A 25,805-nucleotide genomic window follows, 5' to 3' on the forward strand; every position below is an offset into this window, starting at 1 on the left:
CCACTCAGCAGTAATGAGCTGGAGCTATTTCATAGAAAATTATAGTTTACATATTTATTTTTTTTAAATGTTTTTTTTTGGCAATTTTACACACATAATTTACTTAAAATGAGTAATTTGTGTTAATTCAAAATAATAAAATAAGAAAAACAAAAACACAAGGTTAAATTATATTTCACTACACTGTATTTAACCTTGTTGTCATGGTGCACGGCTGCATATCCACTGACTATATTTAGCACGTGCAAAATAATTTGGAAGATGGAATAAAACAGAAATGATTCAGACGCTGCTGGGTGATTCCAGTGAACAGTTCAGTGAGTCACTGCTGAGCTGCTGAGGCTGTTCACTGCTGGACCTTTAAAATCCACTCAATTTCACACACACACATCTCACTATTTAGGCCAAACAAGCTTCATCTCTCCCGCTCTCTCTCCCTCTCCCTCTCTCTCTCTCTCTCTCTCTCCCCCTCTCTCTCTCCCTCTCTCTCTCTCTCTCTCTCTCTCTCTCTCTCTCTCTCTCTCTATCTCCCCCCCCCCTCTCTCTGCTGTTTGTGTTTGCTGTCATTCCTATTGGCTGGTTAAACTTCTCTCAGCTTTTTCAATTTGAATAAAAAAGCCTCAGGAACCTATGGGGTCCTCGCGCTACCCCCTCCCCCCCCACCCCATCCCTTCCCCACCTCCATCAGTTCACCACTCTGTCTCTCCACCTCCATCCTCCAGTCGTCGACGCTCCGGCTGCTTTCTTCCTTTCTGACGGTGAAACAGACTTTCCTCCGTTTTTTGGGGGGGCAATAATTTCCCTTCACAGTGTGAATATTATTTGGGGTTGTGGCAATGAGTGGTTAAACTGCACCACCAGCCCTTCATTCCTCTTCCTGTAGTTCTCAACCTTCTTCTCTTCCTCCTCCTCCGACGACCCTGAACTCAGCAGGGTCGTCACCAAACTGACTCTTTCAAAAACTCTTCTTTTCTTTTTTTGGGGGGAAATCAATCTGTCTTTAACTGAAGGGACATTTTTTTTATACAAAGTACCGTCCAGCCTCCCTTTGCTTTTCTCTTTTGATTTTTTTTCTTTTTCATTGAGCGGTCGGATGTCGTGTGTGTCAGGAGCAGCAGCCAGGATGATGCGGCCGACTCCCGGACAGAATTATCTTCGCAGCGGCTTCCCTCTGGAAGGTAGGAGGCGGCAGCTGGAGCTGCAGCTGCAGCTGCAGCAGCTAGAGCTGGAGCAGCAGCAGCAGCAGCAGCAGCAGCTGGAGCTGGAGCTGCAGCAGCAGCAGCAGCCAACAGGAAAACAAACAGGGAAAAATACACCTTTTAAATGTTTTTTTCTTTTTCAAATTGTGAGCGTCCGTTCTTATTTTAGGCCTACAGATGTTGAGTCAGTCTTGGGGAGATCCAGTAGCATCAACATCAGTTTGAATGCGTCGCCTGCTGAGTCTGCTCACATCCAGCAGCTTCACTTCAGTCGTGAATTCAGTTTGTTTCAATGTAAGTGTTCTCATGAAACGCAGAGAGGACTTCATTCATCAGAAAGCCACCGTGGAGGGCAAACTCCCTTCATTATATAGATTATTTTAAAAAAAGGAATTTTTTAAATATATGTTTTTAAAAGAAAGAAAATGTGGGGAATTTATTTTGCAGGACAAACAATTCAATTCAATAATTTCAATAATAATAATAGTCATTTATTTACTCAATATTACAGAAAGTGGGCTTGCATTTTTATTTTTGTGGATTAAATTTCGGTCACGACTTTATGATGAAGGAATAAAATGCTGACGGTCGTGAGATTCCACCAGTTTAGAAGCACAGAACTAGCAGAATCAGTCGGGCTGAAGGATGATGAATACACATTCTGGTACAAACAACAACAAAAACAACAGCAGCCATTGGTCTGAGCAATGTGGATGTTTGGATGGATTGACAGTAAATCCCCCCGCAATCATTGTCTGCGTTTGTGACGTTTCCACTTGAAGCGCTTGAACCAACTTTGAATTACAATTGAAATATTGAAGCAGGATGCTGGTGTGAACTACTGAGCCATTAGAAGCAGGGTGCAAGCGAAGAAGCAGGCAGAAAAGATGGATTTCACCTCATACAGCATCACTCAATCAAAACCTTGTTTCTTTTTTCAAAAATTGAAAATTATTTCCTTTTCTCGCATTTCAGATTATTCATTAAGTAGGAAAAACTTGCTGGTTCTGGAAACATTGAACTGCAGTTCTTCCTTCTGGTGTTGTGTAGTTTGTTCATTTTCCCCAGTATTTTATGACCAAATGTTGTGATGCTAAAAGTATTGCTCATGGTTTTAAAAATATGAAATGTGTGTTAAACACTCAACACCAGTGAAAGAGTTATTTAATAAAGCATGGGTAATGATTCATTTAACAAATACATTTATTTTTCACAATTTCTGTGAAACAGTTTTCTGTGGTGTATATCTCACACTTTTGTGACCGAGAGAGAGAGAGAGTGACTGGTGCTGCTCCTGTGCGCCCACTAGTGTCCACCCCGCTGGGCCAGGGCCGGGTCAACCAGCTGGGCGGGGTCTTCATCAACGGCCGCCCGCTGCCCAATCACGTGCGGCACAAGATCGTGGAGATGGCCCACCACGGCGTGCGGCCCTGCGTCATCTCACGCCAGCTGCGAGTCTCCCACGGCTGCGTCTCCAAGATCCTCTGCAGATACCAGGAGACCGGATCCATCCGACCCGGAGCCATCGGGGGGAGCAAGCCCAGGGTGAGCAGGGGGGTCGGGGGGGTTGGGGAGAGGGGGAAAGGGGGGGGGGGGGTTCCCCAGTGGATTACCAAGGGAGTGAATGGAAGAATTGAAAATTAGAGAATTTATTTCTTTTTAAATACGTGAATTTACGTGCATTTATCTTGCAGGACACACAATTCAATTCAATACTTCCAATACTTTCAATCATTTATTGAGTAGACGTGATGGAAAGTGGGCTGGAGTTTTTATTTTTTCTGGATTTGATTTGGGTCTTTGCAACTTGATGGGGAAGAAAAAGATCAAATGTGGGTCATGAGACTCCACCAGTGGAGAAGCACTGCTGAAGTGCTGACCGGGGGACACAATGTCACCGTCCAGTGCCAGTGGTCTTCACTGGATGCCAGTGGCGTTGACTGGTCTTGACTGGTCTCTACTGGTCTCTACTGCTCTTGACTGGTCTTGACTGCTCCTCTCCCCCTGCAGCAGGTGGCCAGTGCAGGCCTGGAGCGGAGGATCGAGGACTATAAGAAGGAGCATCCTGCTCTGTTCAGCTGGGAAATCAGGGACAGACTTCTGAAGGACGGGTCATGTGACCAGAGCACCGTCCCCTCAGGTGAGGCCTCCTCTGGTAAGCAGCAGCCCATTACATTATTATAAAGATTAGATTTGTATATATGTATATATTGTCGTAGTAGTTGCAGTAGTTGAAGCCAGCTGTGCTCCCTGGGCAGTGAGCTCCATCAGTCGAGTGCTCAGAGCTCGATTTGGAAAGAGGGACGAGGAGGAGGAGGAGAGTCAGAAGAAGGACGAGGACCGAGAGACCAAAACCAAACACAGCATCGACGGCATCCTGGGAGACAGAGGTAGGAACCAGGGGGGGGCCAGGGGGACCAGGTGGGGACCGGGGGGGGGACCAGGGCCTCACTACCACCACCAGCCGCTGCTGCTGCCGCTGCCGCTGCTGCTGCTGGCAGCTCGACTTGTCAAACAAATGGGGCCTTAATGGGCGTTTTGGTGCTGAGGGGTTTCCTGCTTTGAACTGCCGTCCCTGCAGACTGGAGGATGTGGGGGGTCGGGGGTGGGGGGTGTGTGGGGGGGTGTGTGTGTGTGCGTGAATTATTAATGAAGCAGCGGCTGTCACATGACGCAGCGTTTTGGTTGCTGACTGTTGATGGCTGATGTGCAGCAGAGCCTCACTGACTGCAGGATCACTGTGCTGGTACAATAGAATAGAATAGAATACAATAGAACGCCTTTCTTAATCCCACATTGGGTAAATGTGTATAATTATAGCAGCAATGTAGTGCTAAAGTCTGGAGAATGCCCAGGAGAATCAAACAGGATGAATCAGTCCATCCATAAACTGTGCTTCTGTTCAATCTGAAGACTGCAGCCACTTTCAAATATTTCTCTACATTTTTTTTTTTTTTTTTTGCGAAGATCATTTGAATGTGTGTTTTTTTTTTTTTTGCACATTCTGGGATATTTAATATTGAGCACTTTGAGAATTTCCTGCATTTTTTAATTTGGGACTGAGCCTCAGTGAAGGCCGGCTCTTTAATTTTCTTTTTTTTTTTTTTTGGTCTTTGCAAGAAAATGTAGACGTTTCACATTATTGGAGCAGTGGAGTCTTAAGACACACACACCCACACCCACACACACACCCACCCACACACACAATCACACACACACACACACACTGCTGCCCCCCCCCCCGCCCCCCCCACACCTGATGCCTCCTACTGGTCAAACATGAGATTTGATTTTTATTGTGTTTTCTTTTCTCTGGAGTGTCTCACTGTCACCTGGATGAGCTGCTCAGCCGCCAATCACAGTGTGTGTGTGAGAGAGTGTGTGTGTGTGTGTGTGTGTGTGTGTGTGTGTGTGTCCGCCAGCGGTGTAATAGCTCAGAGGAAGCTAAGAGACACATTTATCCCCATCAGCCTCTCTCTCTCTCTCTCGCTCTCTCTCGCTCTCTCTCTCTCTCTCTCCCTCTCTCTCTCTCTCTGCCTCCCTCCCTCCCTCTCTCTCTCTCTCCGTCTCTCTCTCTCTCTCTCTCTCTCAGGCCTCTGTTGAAGGGCTTCTTCTTCCTGCAAGATTAAATTGAGTCTTTTTTTGGGATGATTTCTTTGTGCTTTCATCTCTGCAGCTTCACCTCATGGTGTCGCAGCCTGCGGTGCAAATTCATGGGATTTAACCCCCCCCCCCACCCAATCCCCCACTTCCTGTTGTTTATTTAGTATGTATTTTATTATTATTTTTTTTTTATCCTTATCATATTATTGCTTTTTTCGGAGGCTATTTATGGCATCAGGCTGGAAGATTTTCACAGGAGGATCTTTGAGCAGCAGCTGTGTGTCGGAGATGCAAGACTGTCGACTGCTGGGATTTTTCCAGAAGAAAAAAAAATGTTGTTCTGCTTGATATTTGAATTTTACACACAGTAGATCAATATTATTATTGTCATTACCCCCCCAAAAAAACTCTAGTGAATATATTTCAAAATTATGTCCAAAATTTTAACTGAAAATAGTAAAGATTTATTTTTTTTAATTAATGAAATTATGATTATTGAAACAATTTGAATGAATGAAAAATTGTTTTTGTTTTTTATTAAACAAAAAGAAGAAAAATCATTATTTTTGTCAGCTGTAGTTTTTTTTTTTTTTTGGATAATTGTAATTCGGGCAGTTTTTGCTTGAAAGGACAGAAAGACAGTTTCCTGTTGTTGAGTGAAGTGATGAGCGTCTCTTCGAGCTTCTCTCACTGCAAACTCTCCTCCTGAGGGCCATTCACAGCACACTGGCCCTTTAAGTACAAATTATGGAAATTCATGGTGTGAACAAGCAGAAGAAAATTCCATTGCAATTTGTTCCAGTCGCTCGATACTGCGCTTCTTTTTCAACACCGAATCATTTTTTTTTTTATTTGTTTGTTTTCAGATTCAAAACTCAGCATTTATTGATGTTTATTGTTCAAATGAAAAAAAAAAAAGGAATTACTGTTGTAATTTCAGTGCAGGACTGAATTCTTTCAAACTCAAAATTCAAATTCAAATTCAAATTCAAATTCTGATCGAAAATAAAGTGAAACAGTGTTTTTCAATGCAGCAGCAGCAGCAGTGGATTCAGACAGACGGAATACTGAAAGGGAAAGCAGGAGAAAATAATATCATGATCGCTGTGGGAAATTCACCGTTGCAGTTTTAAAGGAAATCAAAGCAAAACAAATCAGCCAAGTAGCAAAGACATCAAAGCAAAGTGTGGAATTTATGTTCTTGTCACCTGAGCAGTTCGTGTGACATCAGGCTTTATTTATATTCCTAGTCATATTTAGTTTGATGACAAAATGTTTAGCTCACATACACAAGTGAATCATGTCTAAAAAAAAATAAAAATAAACATGTGATTGAATTGCTAAGACATTTAATTCAATACTTTAAAATTTCATAAAAAGATCATATTTTGGCAGATGATATTTTGGCAGCTGATATTTTGGTAGGCTGTTGGATTTCTTGTTTATTATTCACGATAAAGTCAAATATTAAAATGTACACAAATAAATATAAAGCATAAATTGTCAACATTTCCGAATTGTTTCTCATTTCTTTCCTCACCACAACAGAGTCGCTGTTGAGGCTGAGTCTGAGGCCTTATTTTTCAAGCTCTATTAAAATCAGTCTTTGTAATAAGCAGATAACAAACGCCACTGCTGCGGCATCTGCAACACCTCATTCACATTTTTAGTTGCTTTTTTCCCCCCTCATGGCTGACCTGTTAATTACTGGTAGAAAGTCTAATATTGCGGTCTAATAATAATAATAATAATAATAATAATAATAATAATAATAATAATAATAATGTGTAATGCTATGGTCTAATAGCATTAATACTGAGGTGTAACACTATGATCTGGTAATAATAATCAGGTCTCACTCTGCTACTAATCAGCTCCGCTAACTGCTGTGATAGCGGCTGAGCTGCGGAGGCCTGTGAGGCAGCGAGGGAGCCGCGGCTCTTTTCTCCGTCATGGAGACTTTCCGCAGCGATTCCCCTAATTCCTCCTTTCTCTGCCGCTGACAAATGTGAGGAATCTTGTCTGGCAACCCGTCGGGAAGCTGTTGAGCGCACAAAAGAGCAGCGGCGCACAAAAGAAAACATGCAAATTGGGGTTGAGGGCCGTCAGGATCTTTTTTTCGCGGGACATTATTAGGCCCCATTTGCTGAGAAAACAGCGGCGACAAAGACGCAGAGCGACATGTGGAGACGTTAGACAGCGCAGCGCAGCGCAGCACGGAGGCAGCAGTAATCGAGTGAATGAATGAATGAATGAATGAATGAATGAATGAGTTCCTCACCGAGTTCTGTCAACATCAAAAGAGAATTTACACTCTTTTATCTCATGTAATATTTGTCTTTAAAATGTACATATCATACACATATATTTGTAACATATGTAATAGTATAATTAAGATCATTTTTTAAGTTTCAGTTTCAAGAAGAAATGACCTATAAATGCTTTTAATGGACCGTGCACTCACATATTTTAGAGTGAATAATAACTTATTATTTAAAAAAAAATAAAAAATAATATACATTTATTTTAAAGCTGAATGTTTCCTTTGGTTTCTTAGTGAGAGTTGCAGACAAAATACAAAATCATTTTCCTCCAGTCAAATTATTCTGCTGAGTGATTGATTTTCTCTTTGTATATATTTATATATATTTCATGCATATATATTTTTCATACATGATGCATGCATGACGTATGTGTGAAATCTCCTTGTTTATCACAGCAGCAAGTCGTGTAATTGTGTTGGTCAATTCCTGTAAAATTGAATGGTGAAGCTTTAAAAGCTGCTTCATCATCATCATCATCGTCATCGTCATCGTCATCATCATTATCATCATCATCATCATCATCATCATCATTATTTGTTTTTTTGTAGCAATGGTGATAGCACTATTGACCAGCTATGGAATTTTATTTTTTTTGTGTGTGTGTGTGTGTGTGTGTGTGTGTGTGTGTGTGTGTGTAGGATGGCCCTTCAATTGCATATAAAATAAAATGTAATTGTGATGTCTCTAAAAAAAGCAGCAGCACACAGGTGTTGTGCTGCTGTGCTGCTGTGAAGCAGGAAGTCTTGTGTGTAAAATCACTGCACTGATCTTCAGCTGCTGCGGTGACACACGGTTGATGGAGAATCTTTGTTGTTGTTGCTCCACATTTGTGAAGGAGAGAAGCTGAAAGCCTCCTGCGCGGCGTCGCGGCAGCCGCGGCCGCGCCGCCGCCTGCAGCGGTTGAAGCGGCGCGGCGGCCGCTCATTGTGGCCTTCAGGCAGATGCTTGAATGGCCCTGAATGGACTGAATAGACTCCTGCACACTGACGTGATGGAAGCAGACAAGCTGATCGCAACTCCAACGCTGAGAGGAGAGTGTGAGTGTGCAGCAGCCGTGCCTCCAGCAGCTCGTGGGGGAAACCTCAGGTCTCCTCCTCGCGGCCTGCAGAGGAACCTGGACACCCCCCACGCCCCCCACCCCCCCCCGACCAGGACGTCCATGAGGGGAAGACTGAGACGCCGCCTGTAGGTTTTCTCGGTGTACTGCAGTAGCAATTCAAAAACATTACTGTCCTTTTCAACAAGGTGGACCCAGGATTTCACTGACGGAACCGTTGGCGAATGCAGTGACGAGTGGGCAAATTTAAAAAGTGTGTGTGTAATGTGTATTTGTACGTATTTATTTGCGACGTATCGAGGAAAAAGCAAAATCATTCAAATCATTTCAACATAGACCAAAACAGTCTTCACAATGCCGTCCTGTCCAAGCAGGTTTGACATTTAAAATACAAATTGCCACATGCAATAGTTGTGAAAATAGAAAATATCAGAACGTCATTAATGCAAAGCCAAAAGTGAAAGCGTGATTGGACAGTTAGTCAACAGAGAGGCGTGGCCGCTGTGCTTTGCTGTCTTGTAAAAAAAAAATCTATATCTTCATATTAAAGCATGCGTAGGAGGATGTGTGTATGGAACACTATGTCACTGCATTTGCTTCGCTGTCAGTGAAGGAAGTCTGCTGCAGTGAGATGAAGATATGATGCTTGCTGTTTGCTGTCGCTGCTGTCGCTGCTGTTCATCACTGCCCTCACCTGCCCAAAGGGGGCGATAGGAGGTTCCCACCTGGTCACTGTTTTCTGCTGTGAACATTAGAACCATGCTGCAGTGGATTAGCAGTGGACTTGGTGCATGGGAGGCTCTTTGATGCCTGTGTCGTGCATCCTGAACTCAACTCATCCCACCTGTCTAAGAAAAAGTTGCCCAGTTGCAGAGTTTTTTTTTCTGTGCGCCGGATCTCAATAGGAAGATATGGACTTGAATCACGCAGTTATTTACAGTCTGACTCAATGGTGACCTACTTTCCAAGAGCACAAGATGGATAGAATAAAATGTGTTGTTTGCCGCCAAAACGTATTAATTGTTCTCGTTTCATCCGTGCATTCCAAAGCAGAAATAGGAAGCAGAAACTTGCAATGTGATCTTTGCCAACAACACAGTTACAGCCACCAGTCACTTCTTTGAGCTCCGTTCCGTGCAAGATGGGATGTACAGGTACTACCCGAAAAACTAGAATATCCAGTAAAAGTTGATTTATTTTGGCAGTTTAACATAAAAGATGAAAGCAACACATTCTATTGAGCCATTCCACACAAATTGACATCTCAAGCAGTTCCTTGTTGTAACTTTGCTGATTAAGATTTTCAGCTTATTAAAAACACAAACCCACAAACTCAGAAAATTATTATAAAATTTGAGGGTTTTTTTTAAGCTGCAAGAAATAATAATAAATAATATCAAGAAATAAAAGCTTGAAATATATTGATTAGCATATTATTCCTTTATATAATCTGTCAAATTCACCTTTTAAGTTGAATTGCAGAAATACAACAACCTTTTCAGGATATTCTCATTTTCTGGGTAGTACCTGTATCTGTTGACCTTTAGTGACCCTGCAGATGAAAGCAGGTCCAGTTTTCCAGTGGAAACTAGTCCAGTTTCCAGGTGTCTTACTTCAGGACACATGAATGTTGTTTCTCATGTGAGTGCACTGTGCTTTGCTCAGGCTGCCTCACTGTGACTGCAGACATGAACCTGCAGAGGTGTTTGTGCTTTTCACTGCCACTCGCTGCACTTCTCACTGCTGCCTGTGAGAACTGCAGCAGTGAGGCGGCAGGTATGCAGTGCACCACGCTGTCACCTCCCCGTGAAAAACACACTAGAGTGCAGAGTGTGTAAAGAGAACGAACACATGCAGGTACTCCTGCTTTCTCCTCACTCTTTGCTAATCTACTTTCTTTCAAAGACAGATTATTCTCCCCTCTTTCTGAAGAAAAAAACTAAACTGTGGCTCCAATTTAAGCCTGCGGCTGTCCACTTGGAACATTGTTGTGCTGAGAATAACTTGAAAGGGTTTCTTATTTTTATATTTACTACATTAATCTCTTATTGTGTTCCTACTGACAGCATTTTTTGTTTTTGGCACATTTCTTAATCTTCATAATAAAGATACACGCAGCATCGTCTGGGGAGGAAGTGGCGGGGAGAAGAGAAGCAGATAAAGACTTTTGCATTAATAGCAGTTGGCTAAGACATAATACCTGATGCAGTGAGCGCCTGTGTGGGCTGGATTGAGTTCACCGCTAGTGTTTGCCAGTGCGCTGCCACACAGCTCTCACTGTGACTGCTGCTCTCAGGCTGCAAGGATTTCCCTCCACAAAGAGACTCTGGCGGGTTTGGGTTCATTCAGTTAAAGATCAACCACAGCAAAGTTGCACCGAAACCAGCAGCTGCGTTTCCAGGGCACTTTTCCCAAAAAATAAAAGTGATATTATACAGTTGTGATCTGCAGGTGTTTCCATTGCATGGTGTGAAGATCATCATCTGTCGTTCTGAGATTTGAGGAGAATTACATTTGCTTTTGTTTGCTGTCCAGAGTGCTTGTTAGATTTTTTTTTCGCTTTGATGACTTGGAGAAAATATTCCGTCTCTTCCTCCGTCCAATCATAACGCGCCATTTTCAGTGATCGGTGAATTGGTTATGTGACCCCGTACGTCACGTCCGCTGACGGGTCAATGTGAAAAAGTGTTTCCTCTGTTTAGGTTTTGCACCGGTGTCATGGAAACACAGCTGGGGTCTTTATTGAAATGACTCTGGGATAGATTGGAGGAAATACAGCTGTTTGATGACTGACTGCTAATAGCATTTCTTCAAGTTCAGCAGGCCGCATTAAAAAAGCTTAACGGGCCGCATATGGTCCCCGAGCCACAGTTTGCCCACCTCGATCTAAAGCTGTGAGGTTGTTTCTCACTCTGGGAGTTTGAGGAGTTTGTCTCTCTGCTGGCCGGATTGTTTCGCTCATTGTTTCCCAAAGTGCCGACGTTGCAGCTGACGAGACGTTAATTCAGACTTCACATTTACATTTGTTGGGAGGGAAAACAATAAATGAAACAAATCTGTGTCAGGCTGTCTTGGAACAAAGTGAGGAATAATGGTGGCTGTGCCAAAGAGAGTGTTGAGAGGCAGCAGCAGCAGGTTAGGCAGCAGCAGCAGCAGCAGCAGCAGCAGCAGCAGCAGGTTAGGCAGCAGCAGCAGCAGGTTAGGCAGCAGCAGGTTAGGCAACAGCAGCAGCAGCAGCAGCAGGTTAGGCAGCAGGTTAGGCAGCAGCAGCAGGTTAGGCAGCAGCAGGTTAGGCAACAGCAGCAGCAGCAGCAGCAGCAGCAGGAGCAGCAGCAGCAGCAGCAGCCGCTGCCGCTGCTTTGCTCTCAGCTTCACTTCAGTTTTGCCCACTTGGCTTGAATTGAGGCCAACTGGGAGATTACAGTTTACACTCTTTTGTATTCACTGAATGCTTTTTGAGAATTCTGGCTGTGGTCTCAGCGAGTTGAGTTTTCAGACCCATAATTTCAGGGCCGTTGATCGTTGAAATTGCTGAAAAAAAAAGAGCAGTTCAAAGGAACGAATCATAATCTCTCTAATGAAGCTTTGACTGATGCAACAATGTGTGTTATGAAGACTCAGCTGAGCAAAACATTTTATTTGCAACCGAGAGGTTGTTTTTATTTAAACAGAATAAATTTAATACAGGCATTTGGTGAAAATTGAAAAATAATGATGTATTTTATGAAATGAGAGGTTTTTGCTTTTAGTAAGCACACAACAATCAGTAATTAGATGGCCATGATGAAAAGATTTGCTTGTGGAAATATGACAGGAGCTCTTCAGTTGGAGAGAAGTGAGGCATCACAGCCGCTGGCTCACAATGAAAAATGGAAAATGCAGAGGAGACAAAATGCAAAATAACACAAATGAAAGAGGAGAATTAAAAAGATAAAAAGAGAATATGAATTTGTACAATTGAATTTTTATTGATCTGTTGCGGTATGATACAAATTAATTCATCCTCTTACACTGATGGGTTTAAAAGAATCAACAATAAAAACCATAGAATTTGTCACTTCAATGGAGAGGAGCTGTGCATTTTTTCTTCTTCTGTCTGTAATTGAAGACACTGCTTCTGGTCCTGCACTCAGTTGGTTTTCTGCTGAGTTTATATTTATTATATACATTGTTCATTTCATTTTGCATTTCTAGAGCAGATGGTGATAGGAAGAAAATAATAAATCCTGATATTACAGAAAATGGAGTTTGCACCGGTGTTTGAGGGGGAAACGGCAAATACTTGGATCTGAGACCCTGAGACTCCTTTAAAAAGACTGACACAGAGCAGTTGCTGTGCCAAATCGATCAAGTCATAATTGACTATCTCCATTGGAACTACGTAATTGTCTTTTATTTGGCTGAATGTGAAGCATAGTGTGGCCGCTTTTCTCTGATTTCTAAAAAGCTGCTTGTGTGCCTTTACGGCCATTTGCCCCCTGAGGCGTTGCCCCATTGTTCCCAAAAGGCCTCAAACATCTTGAGGGCCTCTGTTGTTGAGCTGCAACCTTCTTTGTCCATGTGGCAGCGGAGCAGAAACAGCGAGCACCTTGGGATGTGCTGAGAGGAAGTGGTGGGAGTGGACCAGTGGGCAGGCAGTTCTGGGCCTCCTGTGTAACGGCCCTGGTCCGAGGACTTCACACGCGTTCCTCTCACCTCCCTGATGACCAAGCAGTTTGACAAACTTGTCAGTATTGGTGGAAATTGAGAGTGTGTGAGACTCTGGTCTAACTAGACTCTGGCAGTGGTCTGCTGGATCTTCTACCAGCCGCCATGCTGATGACCAGGCTGGCTATGATGGACATGACAACCAGTATAGAATAGAATAGATTGCAATACTGCACTGGATAAAAAAAAAATATATATATTTTTTTTTATTTACGATTAAATTAAAATTATTCCATTGTTAATTCAGAGTTATTTTGAATATATTCAACAACAGTTTGACTTAAAGAGTTGAAGGAGGAAGAAAAGATTAAGTGGAGAGACAAGTGGCCGTGACACACAACCGGCCAGTTCAGACAGGAGCCTTAGTAGCACTCATTGGGACGTGCCAAAGGATAAGTTAGTTTTAGAAAGTTGGATATTTTTACACAAACAGCATTGGATTAATTGAGCGAGTTGCTGTAATAAGAAAATTATTGTATCTGACCAGCGGGACATATACCAGCCAGGAGGAGGGGAAATCAGCACCTTCACCAAGACTGATGGCATCTAAAGAAACTGAATGCTATGTGTACTTTATAATTAATATGAATTAAATGAAGGTATTGCAGTAGATGTGCATGTTTGTTAGCCCAGTTTTGTGTATTGATAAATAAAAATAAAAATAAATTTTATTCATCAAAAATATTTCTATCTCTATTTCTCGGGCTGATATGTTCTGCGCACTGATTTTGTCTGCTCCTCTTTGTGACACAGATAAACAGTGAGCGCTGCACTGTGGCCCGTGCCCACGATAAGAGCTAGCATGCCAACTGGGGGATCTGATGGAGACAAAGAGCAAGTCCAGCTTGAGCCTCTCTATCGGCTCTCCATGTCTGTCTCATTACCATAATCTTGTTTTCCATTATCAGCTGGAGAGGAGCTGACTGTCCTGATACACTGGCCTAAAAACACGATTCTTCTCTATTCAAGGAGTCCTTATTGTGCTGCCATTCTTGACAGCAATGTGGCTTTCATAAGAAAAACAAAAACACAATAAAGCTGCGAGCAGCGTTGAAGCAGAACTCCGTACTGCCGCCCCATCTCGCCTTTCCACCAGACAAACCAGACAGAGAAATGATTTGTCGCCATATGGTCTTCCTGCTCAGCTAGGTGGCGCTCTAGAGCCTAGTGGCCTCATTACTTATGTTTGTTTGGACCTGTGTGGCAAACTGGATGAGTTTTGGCGCATGGTTAGTGGGTGAGATGTGTGCTGGAAGGAGGCTCATTAATCATACATGGAAGCAACCTTCAGTATGAAAGTTTGAGCACTTCCTGTTTGTTTTCGTTGAATGTTGTCAAGTGTGAAGTTTAGGCCTTGATGCTGTGTTGCTGCTTTGAGCTGAGGAATCTGACTAGACCAGGCTTCGTCACACAGACCGATGTTAGCCACATAGAATCCAGCGACAGTCGTACATCGCATGCAAGGTGGCGCTGCCGCATGCTACCACTGAGTTTTGTTTTGAAACACTTTTAATGGGCCCAATTTTGTGCTTAGACACGATATTAAAAGTCCAGTCAGTCAACTGTAGACACACACCCACACTGCGTTCTTTTTATGGGGAAAAAGCAATGAATGGCACTACGATGAACACGATGAGCTCATCAGCGCCCCCTTTCCAAACTCTTGGTGAAAAACTGTTAACATGGTAACAGTTAAAAAGTGCTAAATGTTTGAAACAAAGTCGATTGATTGGGACTGAAACGTTTTACTGCAACATTGTATTGGACAATATATTCTTCACTTTATCTTCACACTATTTTCCAATGAGCTGACCTTCTCTCATCTGTCTTTGTGTTTCTACTTTTGTTCAGGCACTCGCATGGATGAAGTATCGGACGTGGAATCAGAGCCGGATCTCCCCCTGAAAAGGAAGCAGCGCAGGAGTCGCACCACATTCACAGCAGAACAGCTGGAGGAGTTGGAGAAAGTGTTTGAGCGAACACACTACCCTGACATCTACACCCGCGAAGAACTGGCACAGAGGTCTAAGCTGACTGAGGCCAGAGTGCAGGTAACACACGGACCGTCTGTCAGAACCTCCCGAGTGTCATCCCACCTTTGCAAACTCTGTCCGTACGTTCACTGACCTGTAAATAACCATTGGAACAATCAGAAGATGATGGAGTGTGACTGTGGTACGCATCGGACGGCAGCGGCTCTGATGTTTCAGGTTGACGTCGGCCTCCTCCAGGAATGCCCTTTGCCACCAGTTCTGTTCACAGATTATATGGACAGAATTACAGAGAGTGGGGTACGCTTCCATGAGCTGAAGATCCCATACCTGCTGTATGCGGACGATGTTGTCCTGATGGCCTCATCATGCACAGCTCTCACTTGAGCAGTTTGCAGCTCTTGAGAGTGGGAGTGAAGCTGCTGGAATGGGGATTAGCGCCTCCAAATCTGAGGCCATGGTCATGGTTTGCCCACTCCGGGTTGGGAGGGAAGTCTTATCTCAAGTACAGGACTATCAGTATCTCCAGGTCTTATTCACAAGTGGTGGCTGAATAGAGTGGAAGAGTGACAGACTGGGAGCAGCGGCTGCAGTGATGTGGACGATGAGAACACAAGAGTCAAGACCATGGAAAACACTCAAATACCACATGACCCACTGTAATGATGCTCTTATTTTTAATGGCCCGAGGCGCAGGGGTATGCTTGTGACATCAACATAGTGGGTGATTAGGTTCCAGCCCCTGTAGGATCAGGTCCAGTCCAGTCCACACTCTCCGGTGTTGTGCTTTGCAGTTGCCTGAAGGCAGTCGCTGCCTCCTCATATACTTAGTATCGCACTGCACTCACCAGGGATCAAGCAGGCTTTGCCAAAAAATTCCAACAATTGTAAAATAATGATCTTTCAGGGTGTAATATACGGCTAAAGTTAAATGTTTGTGTATTAAACAACCTTCAGTTTGAGTTATTTATTTGTTGGAGTTATTTGGAATGAAAGCAGAGAGCCTGTTTGTGTGGTTCTGGTGTTGTGTATGAGTTGCATGGACTTCAATAGATACTCTTTAACAAAATAAAAGCAAATCAAAAACAAAAGAACAAGTCACATTTGCACTGAAGGTCTCGGTGTACGTGTTCTTGTTGTTTTAGGTGTGGTTCAGCAATCGAAGAGCCAGGTGGCGAAAACAGGCTGGAGCCAGTCAGCTAACAGCATTTAATCACCTGTTACCTGGTGGGATTCCTCCGACTGGGATACCCACTCTGTCAACATACCAGCTGTCAGAGTCCACTTACCCAGCCAATGCTTTGCCACAAGGTAAGGACACAAACCAGTGTGCTCTCAACAAGCATTGCAGTACATGTGATATTATCATGAATCACACTGCTTTTAAAAGCACGACTCTTGACACCACTGTCTTTGCACTGTCTTTGCCCCCGTGAGCCACCATAGAGACCCTCTTATCATTGTGTCAGGTTGATGGTTTTAGGTATGCTGGGTTCCATGGAGCTATCAATGCAAAAACTTGTTTGGGCCACACAAGCAAAATGAATGCAATGCAACAGACAATAATAAAAATGGAACCTTTTGTTATTTGAACTCCCTTTATGTTTGACAACATAACTAAAGTGTGACATATAGTTCTGCCAGTATGACCAGTGCATTCACTCATTCTACGTGTTATTGTTTATGTAGTGCAGAAGTCCTTCTAAAACTACTCTGGACTGTTGTGTGGTGTCCTCTGTAGATGGTGTTGGTACGCTTCATCGTCCCCAGCCGCTGCCTCCGTCCACTGTGCACCAAGGTGGTTTATCCAACCCTGAGAGCAGCTCCACCTACGGCGTGGCATCCAACCGCCATGGCTTCTCCAGCTACTCGGACTCCTTTATCAGTTCCGCGGCACCAAGCAACCACGTCGGTCACGTTAGCAACGGACTCTGCAGCCAGGTAAGACCTTCTGCACGACATACATGAGCAGACCAATATTAAAGGTGACAATTAACTGAAAGGTTACATGTGTAATATTTGGACATTTTGAAGAAGAAAAACAGCGACATCAAGTGGTTACATTTTGTACTGCAGCGTCTTTCACTCCCCCTCCCCCTCCTGAGCTTGCCAGTGAGCTACCGTGGCACCCATACCTTGCCCACTTTCTTTTTCCTTGGTTTATATGAAGGCAGTCACCCTTAATACCAAATGCGTTGTCAGGCAGGCAGGATTGTCCATATTATTATTAGCATTTTTGCACATGACTATTTTGAGCTGTGGTATTAATACCTTCACACGTTTTCAAGCTTCTGTCTCCCTCCGAAGGTCACCTGGGTGGTGTTGTGTTTATACCAGGCTTCCATAGAGATATGGTGGTGGAAGATGGTAAGATGGTGGCTAACTGGGAGCAAGACCCTTGATATATATATAAATATATATATTTATATATCAGCTTTTAACATTTTAAAAATCATAAATCTAGCCAAATTTTACACACTGTAATTTTAATATTGCACTGGGACCAACTTGCCTGGTTTTTGAAAATGGGATCAAGACAAAAGAGTGTTGATTTTGAGGCAAGTGTGTTACTGTGGTCAGTTCTGAGCACTACAACATGAGTGGAATGTGAATGATATTCCATACAAGATGAATTCAATCAGAATTTGATTGCAGTGTTATTTCTTCCTGTGGCGGAGTCACAGTCAAAGCCGGTGCTGGTGATTTTCTCTCCGTCCCTCTCTGCCAGTCCAGGCTGAAGCTTCCCATTATTGATTAACGGCCGTTGCTTTCATCATCATCTTCACAAGCATTTCCATGAGATAACAATGTGGAGAGCATATTGTAGGATCCCACTTCAAATGGCTGCAAGAGCAGAGGTTGTCTGTCTGACAGGCAATGATTCAATTTCAAAGAGCTTTATTGCATTTGGAATGTAATTCAGTGGAGCCATCTCATCACCTACTCCTCATGGCTTGAATGTGAATGGATTAGAGGCCGGCTTTTATGAGGGTAGAGAATGCAGCCGCTTGTAAGTCTTAATGACAGCCAGATAAAATACAGGTTTGCGCTTCAGTCAAAATGTGCACTTATTTCAACTGTGTCTTTGTTGACAAATTCCCATACGCTTGTTCTGAAATCAGTGGAGCTCTCCTGTTGAGAAGCCTGCAGAGTTTTGCCTTTAGGACTTCTCTCTCTCTGGTCAGAGAACTCACTGACCTAAATAAGAAACCATTCCTTCATCAGGAAAAAGAAGACGTTCTTCCCATTGCAATCGCTTTTCCTTTTCATGTTTGTTGTGAGAGGAAGATGTTGCTGCTCGCTGTGGAATGGTGGAGCTCACAGGCTGGCTATATGATTTTATGGAGAGGGAGGGGCGGGGGGAGGAAAGAGAGAGGGCAGAGAGTAAAGATAGAATGGAGTGGGTTTCGTGTTGGGGGATCAAGCTGCTTTGGTACTGCAGCTCTGTCTCTTTGATCCATATCCCCAGGCCTGCCTGCCTGCTCGCTAACTCAGGCCTCTGCTCAGGATTCCTGACAACTGTCGGCCTGAGATAAGGAGATGCCCCCCCACACCCTAACACACACACGCACACACACACACACACACACACACACACACAAGCGCGGCGCACACCGCTTCCGCATACATTTCCATTTACACTCAGTAAAATGAGGGGAAAAAATGGGGACTATGGGAAAAGCGTGAATCTATTGAAGAAGCAAAGGGGATCTCAGCCCCTCTTGTCTCTTTAAAAACACACATTAAAGCTCCACAAGCCCATTCCTGTCCCTGCACTCCTGTCGTCACCTGATTGTCAAATACGTGTAGTGCCTGTTTTTTTTTCTCCCTGCCTTAGCCGCTGTGTAAATGAGCAGCGCTAAGCCCGAGCATGTTATTAAACGGCTGGGTTAAATCTCACATGTCAGAAGATAATAATAAGATGACTGCACACTGCACAATAGTGCAGAAGAATGTGGAGGTATAATGCTTTCTGGCAAGTGGTATTACATGACAGTATAGGACAAAAAAAACACAGTCAATTAGGACTGTGTGTCAGGGTGAATGTAGAATCTGGGGGGGGGGAGAGGGGGAAACGGTGGTATTGTCACTTGGACTGCGCTCTGCTTCCTAAGTGGGAGCGAACTGCTGCTCTGACTGCTGTCTAACTGAGTGGGTGTAAAACCTATAAGCCCCTTTATGTGGTTTGGATTAACTGCTGGAGCAAAGTCGCTGCAGAATGTAAACAGCCGTAACCTTCAGCTCTGCTGCTGTTCACCTGAAACCATTCACACTTTTCTTTGTTATTTGAAAAAAAGAAAAGAAAAGAAAAAAGGTTCAATAAATATGTAGCTGAGTGGAGGGTCAAGAAATAAAGTTCAAACATGAGGGTTTTTTTTTTTTTTCACACGTTTGGAATTTAATATTTGTATACACTTAACACATATTAACATCATCAGCATAGTTATTAAACCTTATGCTCCGTGCTTTCTACTTTTTCAACAGCTGCATTTTCATATTCCCCTTAGAAAAATGGTGAAAAAAAAATTCTCAATTTCTGTGTGATACTGGGGTGTGTCAGCATGGACACGTTCATTGCGATGGGATTAAATACAATTCATAATGCACTTTAAAAAAAAATTATCACACCTCGATCCGTCGAGCCTGCTGTCCCTTCCGCCCACCCGTCAGGTCGTCAAGCCGGACCTCCTGCTAACGTTAGCTGTGTTTATTTTGTGCAATTCACACTGCGGTGATGGTTTATGCAACCGCCCACACCAGCGGTGGTCAATAGGCGGCCCGCCGGCTATTAGGCGGCCCAAACAAAAGCGTCTTTCTAAGAATTAGTTTGATAAATACTTCTGAATTACAGAAACAATGATGAGTGGATATAAAATAGAGGAGCTCATCCTCTTCTCTCCTATACTTGCAGGTGATGAGCATCCTCAGTAACTCCAGCACTATTTCCACGCAGCCTCAGCACGACTTCTCCATCTCTCCGCTGCACAGCACCTTGGATTCATCGCCATCCAACAGCATTTCAGCGAGCTGCAGCCAGCGCTCAGCCGAGTCCACTGCAAAGACAGTGAATAGCTTTCCGTCCTCTCAGTCCTACTGCCCACCAACATACAGCACCACTGGCTACAACATTGACTCTGCTGTGGCTGCTGCTGGATATCAGTACAGTCAGTATGGCCAAAGTAAGTCGAATCAATGAATATCTGCCTAGTGGAGTCCACAATATTGCTGTTGTTAGTATGGCTGTGGGGGCAAATAAAGTGTCATTAATTAAGACTTTCCTTTTATAACATTGTTTTTAATTTTTTGGGGGGTCAAAATTCCAACATGTACTGTATATCCACTTTCGCGACGTGTATGAGACACTATTTATTATGTGTGTGAGGGTATGAGTGGTTGCAATTTGTGTTTTTAGTTAGCCATGACCATCTCAATGCCATGACGAGGTATTGTGACTGCCTTTGCAATGCAAACTAAAGCTGCATCAAGCTGTGCACATGTGCATTGGAGTCTTTGGAGGCTTCACAACCTACGTGACTTGCCGAGCCAACTCAATGTACCTAACGCCTAATGTTAATAAACATTGATGATGGATTGCGGTTGGATCGCTGACTGGTTCACGCTCCTTAGTTGCATCCAGTGGGCTCAAGATTCAACATTCAGTCATGTTTGAATTGCTGCACCTGAAGTCAGGCAGGATCGATTCCAGTTCCAGTCCACATCCCTTCACACTCTAACAACCACTGGCCCCAGCTGTTGCTGTTTGGTGAAGTCTCCAAAGTAAACAATAAACCAAATCTTGACATTACTTCAACTTTTTGACCTCAGCGTGAGTAACATTGCTGCTGAACTGCAACTAAATGTTACATCCAAACAGTTTGTTTAAGTATGACTGGGCTCTTTGGGTTTCCTTCATAATGTTTATAATATAGAATTCACTCAGTGAATGAAGAACACGGTGGTGTAACCCATGGCCTCTGCTCGCACAAACGGAATGAAATCCAGAAGGTAAGAGACGCTAGAGAACTTTGCTGTGACCACCAGGTGGATGATTTCAATCGGCGGAGAGAGTTTGGATTCGTGACCCGCGGTGTGTTGGCTGCGTTTGGAGATATGCAGTCTGAGAGGGTCAAGGAAGAACGGGCCAGCGCCAGGATCAAGGCCAACCAGAGACACCACAGCTGCCGCCACCATCCTGTCTGCTGATGGCTGCTTGAGGTGGATGAAGTTCAAGTTCAGGATCAGAGACTGCCGCCTCTTTGTCTTCACAGAGACATGGCTAACTGATAGCGGAATCTAGCTCAAGGGTCTGATGCTGCACAGAGCGGAGAGTCGCCACCTCCTCCAGTGAGACCCAGGAGGTGACCTGCTGGCCGTCTGCACCAGCAGTGGCTGAGACACCTGTGGACATTGCAAAATGTGGACTATGCACGACTCTTGAAGCAGCAACCTGACTGACCTACTGTCATTGTGGTAGTCTATGTTCCTTCAAGATGCTGTTGTTAAGGAGGCTGTCCAGTCCAGTCCAGTCCAGTCCAGTTGGCCCAGGCCCAGTCACTGCAGTTGGTCATGGATCAGATTAAAACACGTTTTACTATCTCACACATCTGGATCCTCTGCAGTTTGCATACAGAACAAACTGAGGTGGTTGAGTCTTAGGCATGGATTTGACTTATTTCTCATCAGTTCTGCTCTTAATACATTGATTCCAGCACCAGTTGGGGGAGAAGCCGGGGAAGCTGAAGATGCACATTGCAGGCATCGTCAAACGGATCTTAAACCTCCCGATGCAAAGGGGGCGGAGTCAACAGCAGCGTCTCCAAACGCTGCTGTGGCAGATGAGACAGTGGCAGGATGATGCCTTTAGAACAGGAAGTGGTTGTTGCCGGTGCAAATGATCACAGTCTGGTGATGGTTGACCCTGGGAATACCAGCTGCCATTCCCAGCAGCCACTGGCCAATCACAGAGGGCCAACAACACCCAGCTCCTATTAGTTCTGCTCATAGAGAACTGAGGAGTGTCCATGGTCATGACGGCCTCCCTACGGCCAGCTGAAGAAGACCTCCGTCCTCCCTCCTCCCTCCTCCCTCTCTCCACCCCTCCCGCCCCCCGTCCAAACCCTGGCTTTAACTTGACACATGACTGCCGTCGCCATCTTCACTAGCGAGGAGTGGCTTTTCATTGATAAATGCAATTTTGTTTGTATGTGTATGAATGCATATTAAATGCCAATAAAGGTATATTTACTGTTATTGGACAATATCAATAAAAAAAAACACATTCTTCCAATTCTCCATCACTCAGTTACAATTATGATAGCCCAATGAAAAATAAGGGTGCCCTTAATCCTGACAGTTCTTTGAAATGCTGAAACTAATCCGGCTGTCTGAAGCATCCTGTGGTGATTTTGCTGTTTTTGCTCTGACCCTTACCTGTCTTCCCCGCTGACACTGAAGGCATCTCTTGTTTTTTTTTGGTGGAAAGCTCTTGACAGATTACTGTCAGAATGGCTGTGGCGTGTCAATGTGCGCATACGTTTGTGTTTGTGTATGTTTGCGAGATCATTTTTATCAGATGGGCCCTACCTACCTTGGAAGCAGCCTCTTAGTGTGACTGCTTCACAGGGATTTACCGCATAAACCGAGATGACAGGGAAAACAGCTTCTTTTAGCCCCCCGCGACCCCTCCCCCCATACACACTCACACACACACACACACACACACACTTGCTGCGCCTTGCTCCCTGACATGTTAGCAGACAGACCTGCCCACCTATAGGCACTCATCTTTCTGTCATTCCTCAGCCCTCGTCACAGTGACAGCAGCCTTTCTTTGCTGGCTACCATCCTAACTGACATGTCTTACTTATCCCTCCATTCCCCACTTGGCTGGCTAGACACACAGAAAAACACACACACACACACACACACACACACACACACACACACACACACACACTCACACTCACACTCACACTCTGTCACATCACATCTGCAGGCAGCAGACGTGAGAGAGGAGGGCTGGCAGCCGCGCGCCACGCGGCTGCCAGCCCTCCTCTCCTCTGCCCTTTAAGGAGAAGTTGAACCAGGGAGGAGCAACGTTCACTTCTTCACGAGAAATATATGCTAAGCATTAATGCCATCCTTTTTTCAAAGGCGGCACAGGATATCAAAAAGACGAGCTGCACCCCCGACTCCTTGCCTGCAGCTCAGTTTGCCTGTCAGACCTGCTGCTCCTATAGTCAGACATTGTGAATATAGAGATGATTTTTTTTATCTTGAGTGAGGAGCGAGAGTCAAAAATAAAAGTCATGTGGTTTCTTGAATCTATTCAAAGCTTGTCTCGTCCACTCTTGCCGATGTTGTTCGTGTGTGTGTGTGTGTGTGTGTGTGTGTGTGTGTGGACAATGGATACATTTGAACGCGACGTTGAACACCTTCCAAGACTCTAACAAGTGGTAATTTCTCCTGAGTGTCTACGTTTTCATTCCAAACAAGGCAACCAGAAGTTGATGGATGATGATGGAGGCTTCATCCTAATGTTCTTAAAAGTCTAAATACCATGAATACATATCAAGCACAGAGGGCAATAAGTAGTAAGAGACAATAACTAACAATGAGCTTGGGAAGGAAGCACGTCGAGTGCGATGGCATGGCCTCATAATTCATAATTCCCCTGAAATGAATTCAGTCTGGACAGTCTGGACATTTACACATCATCATTAGACGGAGTGTTTTCTTTCCTCAGTTGTGTTCATATGTCTATCAGTGGAGGACAGGGACAGTTGGAGAAGTCCCCTTCTCAAACTGAACTATTGGACACCATGAAATTACATCCTATAATTAAATCCCCTGGGGATGGTGGATTTCTATTGGAATTTTATATCCCAAGAATTCCAAGATCTTTATGTACCACCTTTGATGGAGGTAATCAAGGAGGGCAGGAGGGATGGAGGTTTCTGGACTCTTTTCTGAAGCCATTATTACAATTATTCACAAAAAAAACCCTTGAGGTGTTGGAGGAGAATTGAACCAACAACCTCCTGCACCACAGTCAGACTTCCTCCAGCCTGGACTATCTGTCCTGATGAGATAGAGATTCATTTTCAACAGCTCAGTTGGGAAGACAAGTGACTCAAAATCACAAGGTTGGTGGATCAAGTCCCACGATGGACAAAGGTCCATTTTGAAGTTCTTTAGCTCGACAATGAAGCATGTGCCAGTGGATGTTCTTCAAGAGTCAGCTGATAGCTCAGGGTGTAAGAGCGCTGACTTATAGTTCCTGTGGGTGCAGGTTCGAGTGTCGGGAGCCAAGAGTTTTCACAATCAATGTGTCTGGAAACTGCAGAAGATGGTTCAATACTTCTGACAAACACATTTGCACCTCTTGATTTCAAAAAACTGGTATGCCTGTCTTGGGTCTTGAACAAGGAACCTTGAGATTGAAAGTTCGTTCTCTTATGCAGTGAGCTTTTTGGCCACTGCTGTAGCCTTCTGTTGGTGCACTTGTCCTTTGGAAGTCTTGCTTTCCAGGACTCATTTTCTTGTCCCAGAAAAAAACACATACTATAGTATATAGTAAAATAGTACTGTAGTATATAGTTTTTAAAAAATGGTTCCACGAAACAACCACTCGGCAGAGAAGTTTCTCCTGGTGGTGAGCAGGACTCGAACCCTGCTCTCCCACACCAGAGTCAGCAGTCCAACCCACTGAGCCAACCTGCCCAGGTTCCTGAGGACTGTAGGCTGTGATCATGTCACACTGATACGTTTAGCCACAAGAACTTTTGTCCAGATTTCACACCACTAGTGGTGCTGAAGGTGAAGTTTCATGTCCATCTTTGACTAAAAAAAAAATCTCCTTGCTGTTTTACATTTGAATTCCAAAAGAGTTTGAAAGGAAGGGAAGGTGGGACACCAAAACACTCCGTCCACCTGCTGCTGCTCCGCCCCTCTCCGGCACATTCTACAGCCCAAATAAATACCATCACTCCGCACAGATTCTTTCCTGCTCAAAAATTTATTTGATTGAACACAAAAAAAAGGTCCTACTTGCTTAGGTTACAATTAATAGTTTAACTGAAAAGACAAAATATATATTAACCTCCCATTGGTCAGGGGATTGTACAGAAATTGGTCCATGAAACGTGCAGAACTGGACAGAGGAACACAGTGGTCCACACCAACACAGGAAGACAAGAGGAAAAACAAACTGCTTTTTATCTTCTTCACTTTTTTTTTTTTTTTTTTTTTAAATCTCTCACGTGAAAGCAATTTTCTGATCTCTATTTTCCACCACTAGGTGGAGTGAAGCCTCGCACAACAATGATGAGCACAATAACACTGCTGTTTGAAGGTCCTGCTTGAAGCTTTCAGGACTGGGATGTTTCAGGAATGGAATGAAGGCGATGAAGGAAAGCAGGAGGAATTTCAGAATGGACCGTCACCAACGTGGGGCGGGGGGGGGGATCACTTCATTAACAATTTAGACACAAATATAGATTTATTTATTTTTTTAGAAAACATTCATAAAATAAAATGATTTTTGCATATTAAGGGACCTTTAGTGATTGTGGTGAGAACGAGACAGGAGACCAACAACTCAGTAGCAGAAGTTTCAGCACGTTATTCTTCCCTTGGACAACAGTGGCCAGCTCACTCTGTTCAAAGCAGAGGAGGCCGGAGGGGGAACAGCACTGAGTAACACTACACCGCTTTACTGCTAGAAGAAAAGCCAACTGATGGCAATGACAGATTTATCTCTACGTGACAAAGTAGTCTCAGTTACATGCAACAAATACAGTATCTACTACCTTTTAGGAAACAACCAGACAACACTGTCGTACAAAAATAAAACCACCACAGGGATGTGGAAGGGGAAGCAAACAGAACCAAGCTGTGCACTGCCGCATCCAATTTGATGCAC

At 44.0% G+C, this 25,805-nt stretch overlaps 1 protein-coding gene across 2 annotated transcripts; it reads left to right on the top strand.

The window, feature by feature from the left end:
• The first annotated feature begins 784 nt into the window (after nucleotides 1-784).
• On the top strand, nucleotides 785-20,144 carry LOC142901448 (paired box protein Pax-7-like). Of its 2 annotated transcripts, none has more exons than XM_076045963.1 (8): nucleotides 785-1,178; nucleotides 2,509-2,744; nucleotides 3,210-3,354; nucleotides 3,458-3,589; nucleotides 14,742-14,941; nucleotides 16,027-16,192; nucleotides 16,623-16,822; nucleotides 19,794-20,144. In XM_076045963.1, the coding sequence occupies exons 1-8, from the start codon at nucleotides 1,094-1,096 to the stop codon at nucleotides 20,076-20,078; spliced, it is 1,449 nt and encodes a 482-aa protein (XP_075902078.1). In that variant the 5' UTR covers nucleotides 785-1,093; the 3' UTR covers nucleotides 20,079-20,144. The 2 variants fall into 2 exon arrangements, with proteins under 2 accessions (XP_075902078.1, XP_075902079.1); XM_076045964.1 differs by having other exon boundaries at nucleotides 3,210-3,339.
• Nucleotides 20,145-25,805: the final 5,661 nt, after the last annotated feature.

This window comes from Nelusetta ayraudi, unplaced genomic scaffold (assembly GCF_046127955.1).
Source record: "Nelusetta ayraudi isolate G7.1 ecotype Tasmania unplaced genomic scaffold, CSIRO-AGI_Nayr_v1 ptg000088l, whole genome shotgun sequence".
Taxonomy (NCBI): Eukaryota; Metazoa; Chordata; class Actinopteri; order Tetraodontiformes; family Monacanthidae; genus Nelusetta; species Nelusetta ayraudi.

Excerpts from the sequence above, each read along its gene's own strand:
- LOC142901448 (XM_076045963.1), top strand. The coding sequence starts at position 1,094 with ATGTCGTGTGTGTCAGGAGCAGCAGCCAGGATGATGCGGCCGACTCCC. Across the intron at positions 14,942-16,026 it reads TGACTGAGGCCAGAGTGCAG|GTGTGGTTCAGCAATCGAAG; the intron begins GTAACACACGGA and ends TTGTTGTTTTAG. Across the intron at positions 16,823-19,793 it reads GCAACGGACTCTGCAGCCAG|GTGATGAGCATCCTCAGTAA; the intron begins GTAAGACCTTCT and ends CTATACTTGCAG.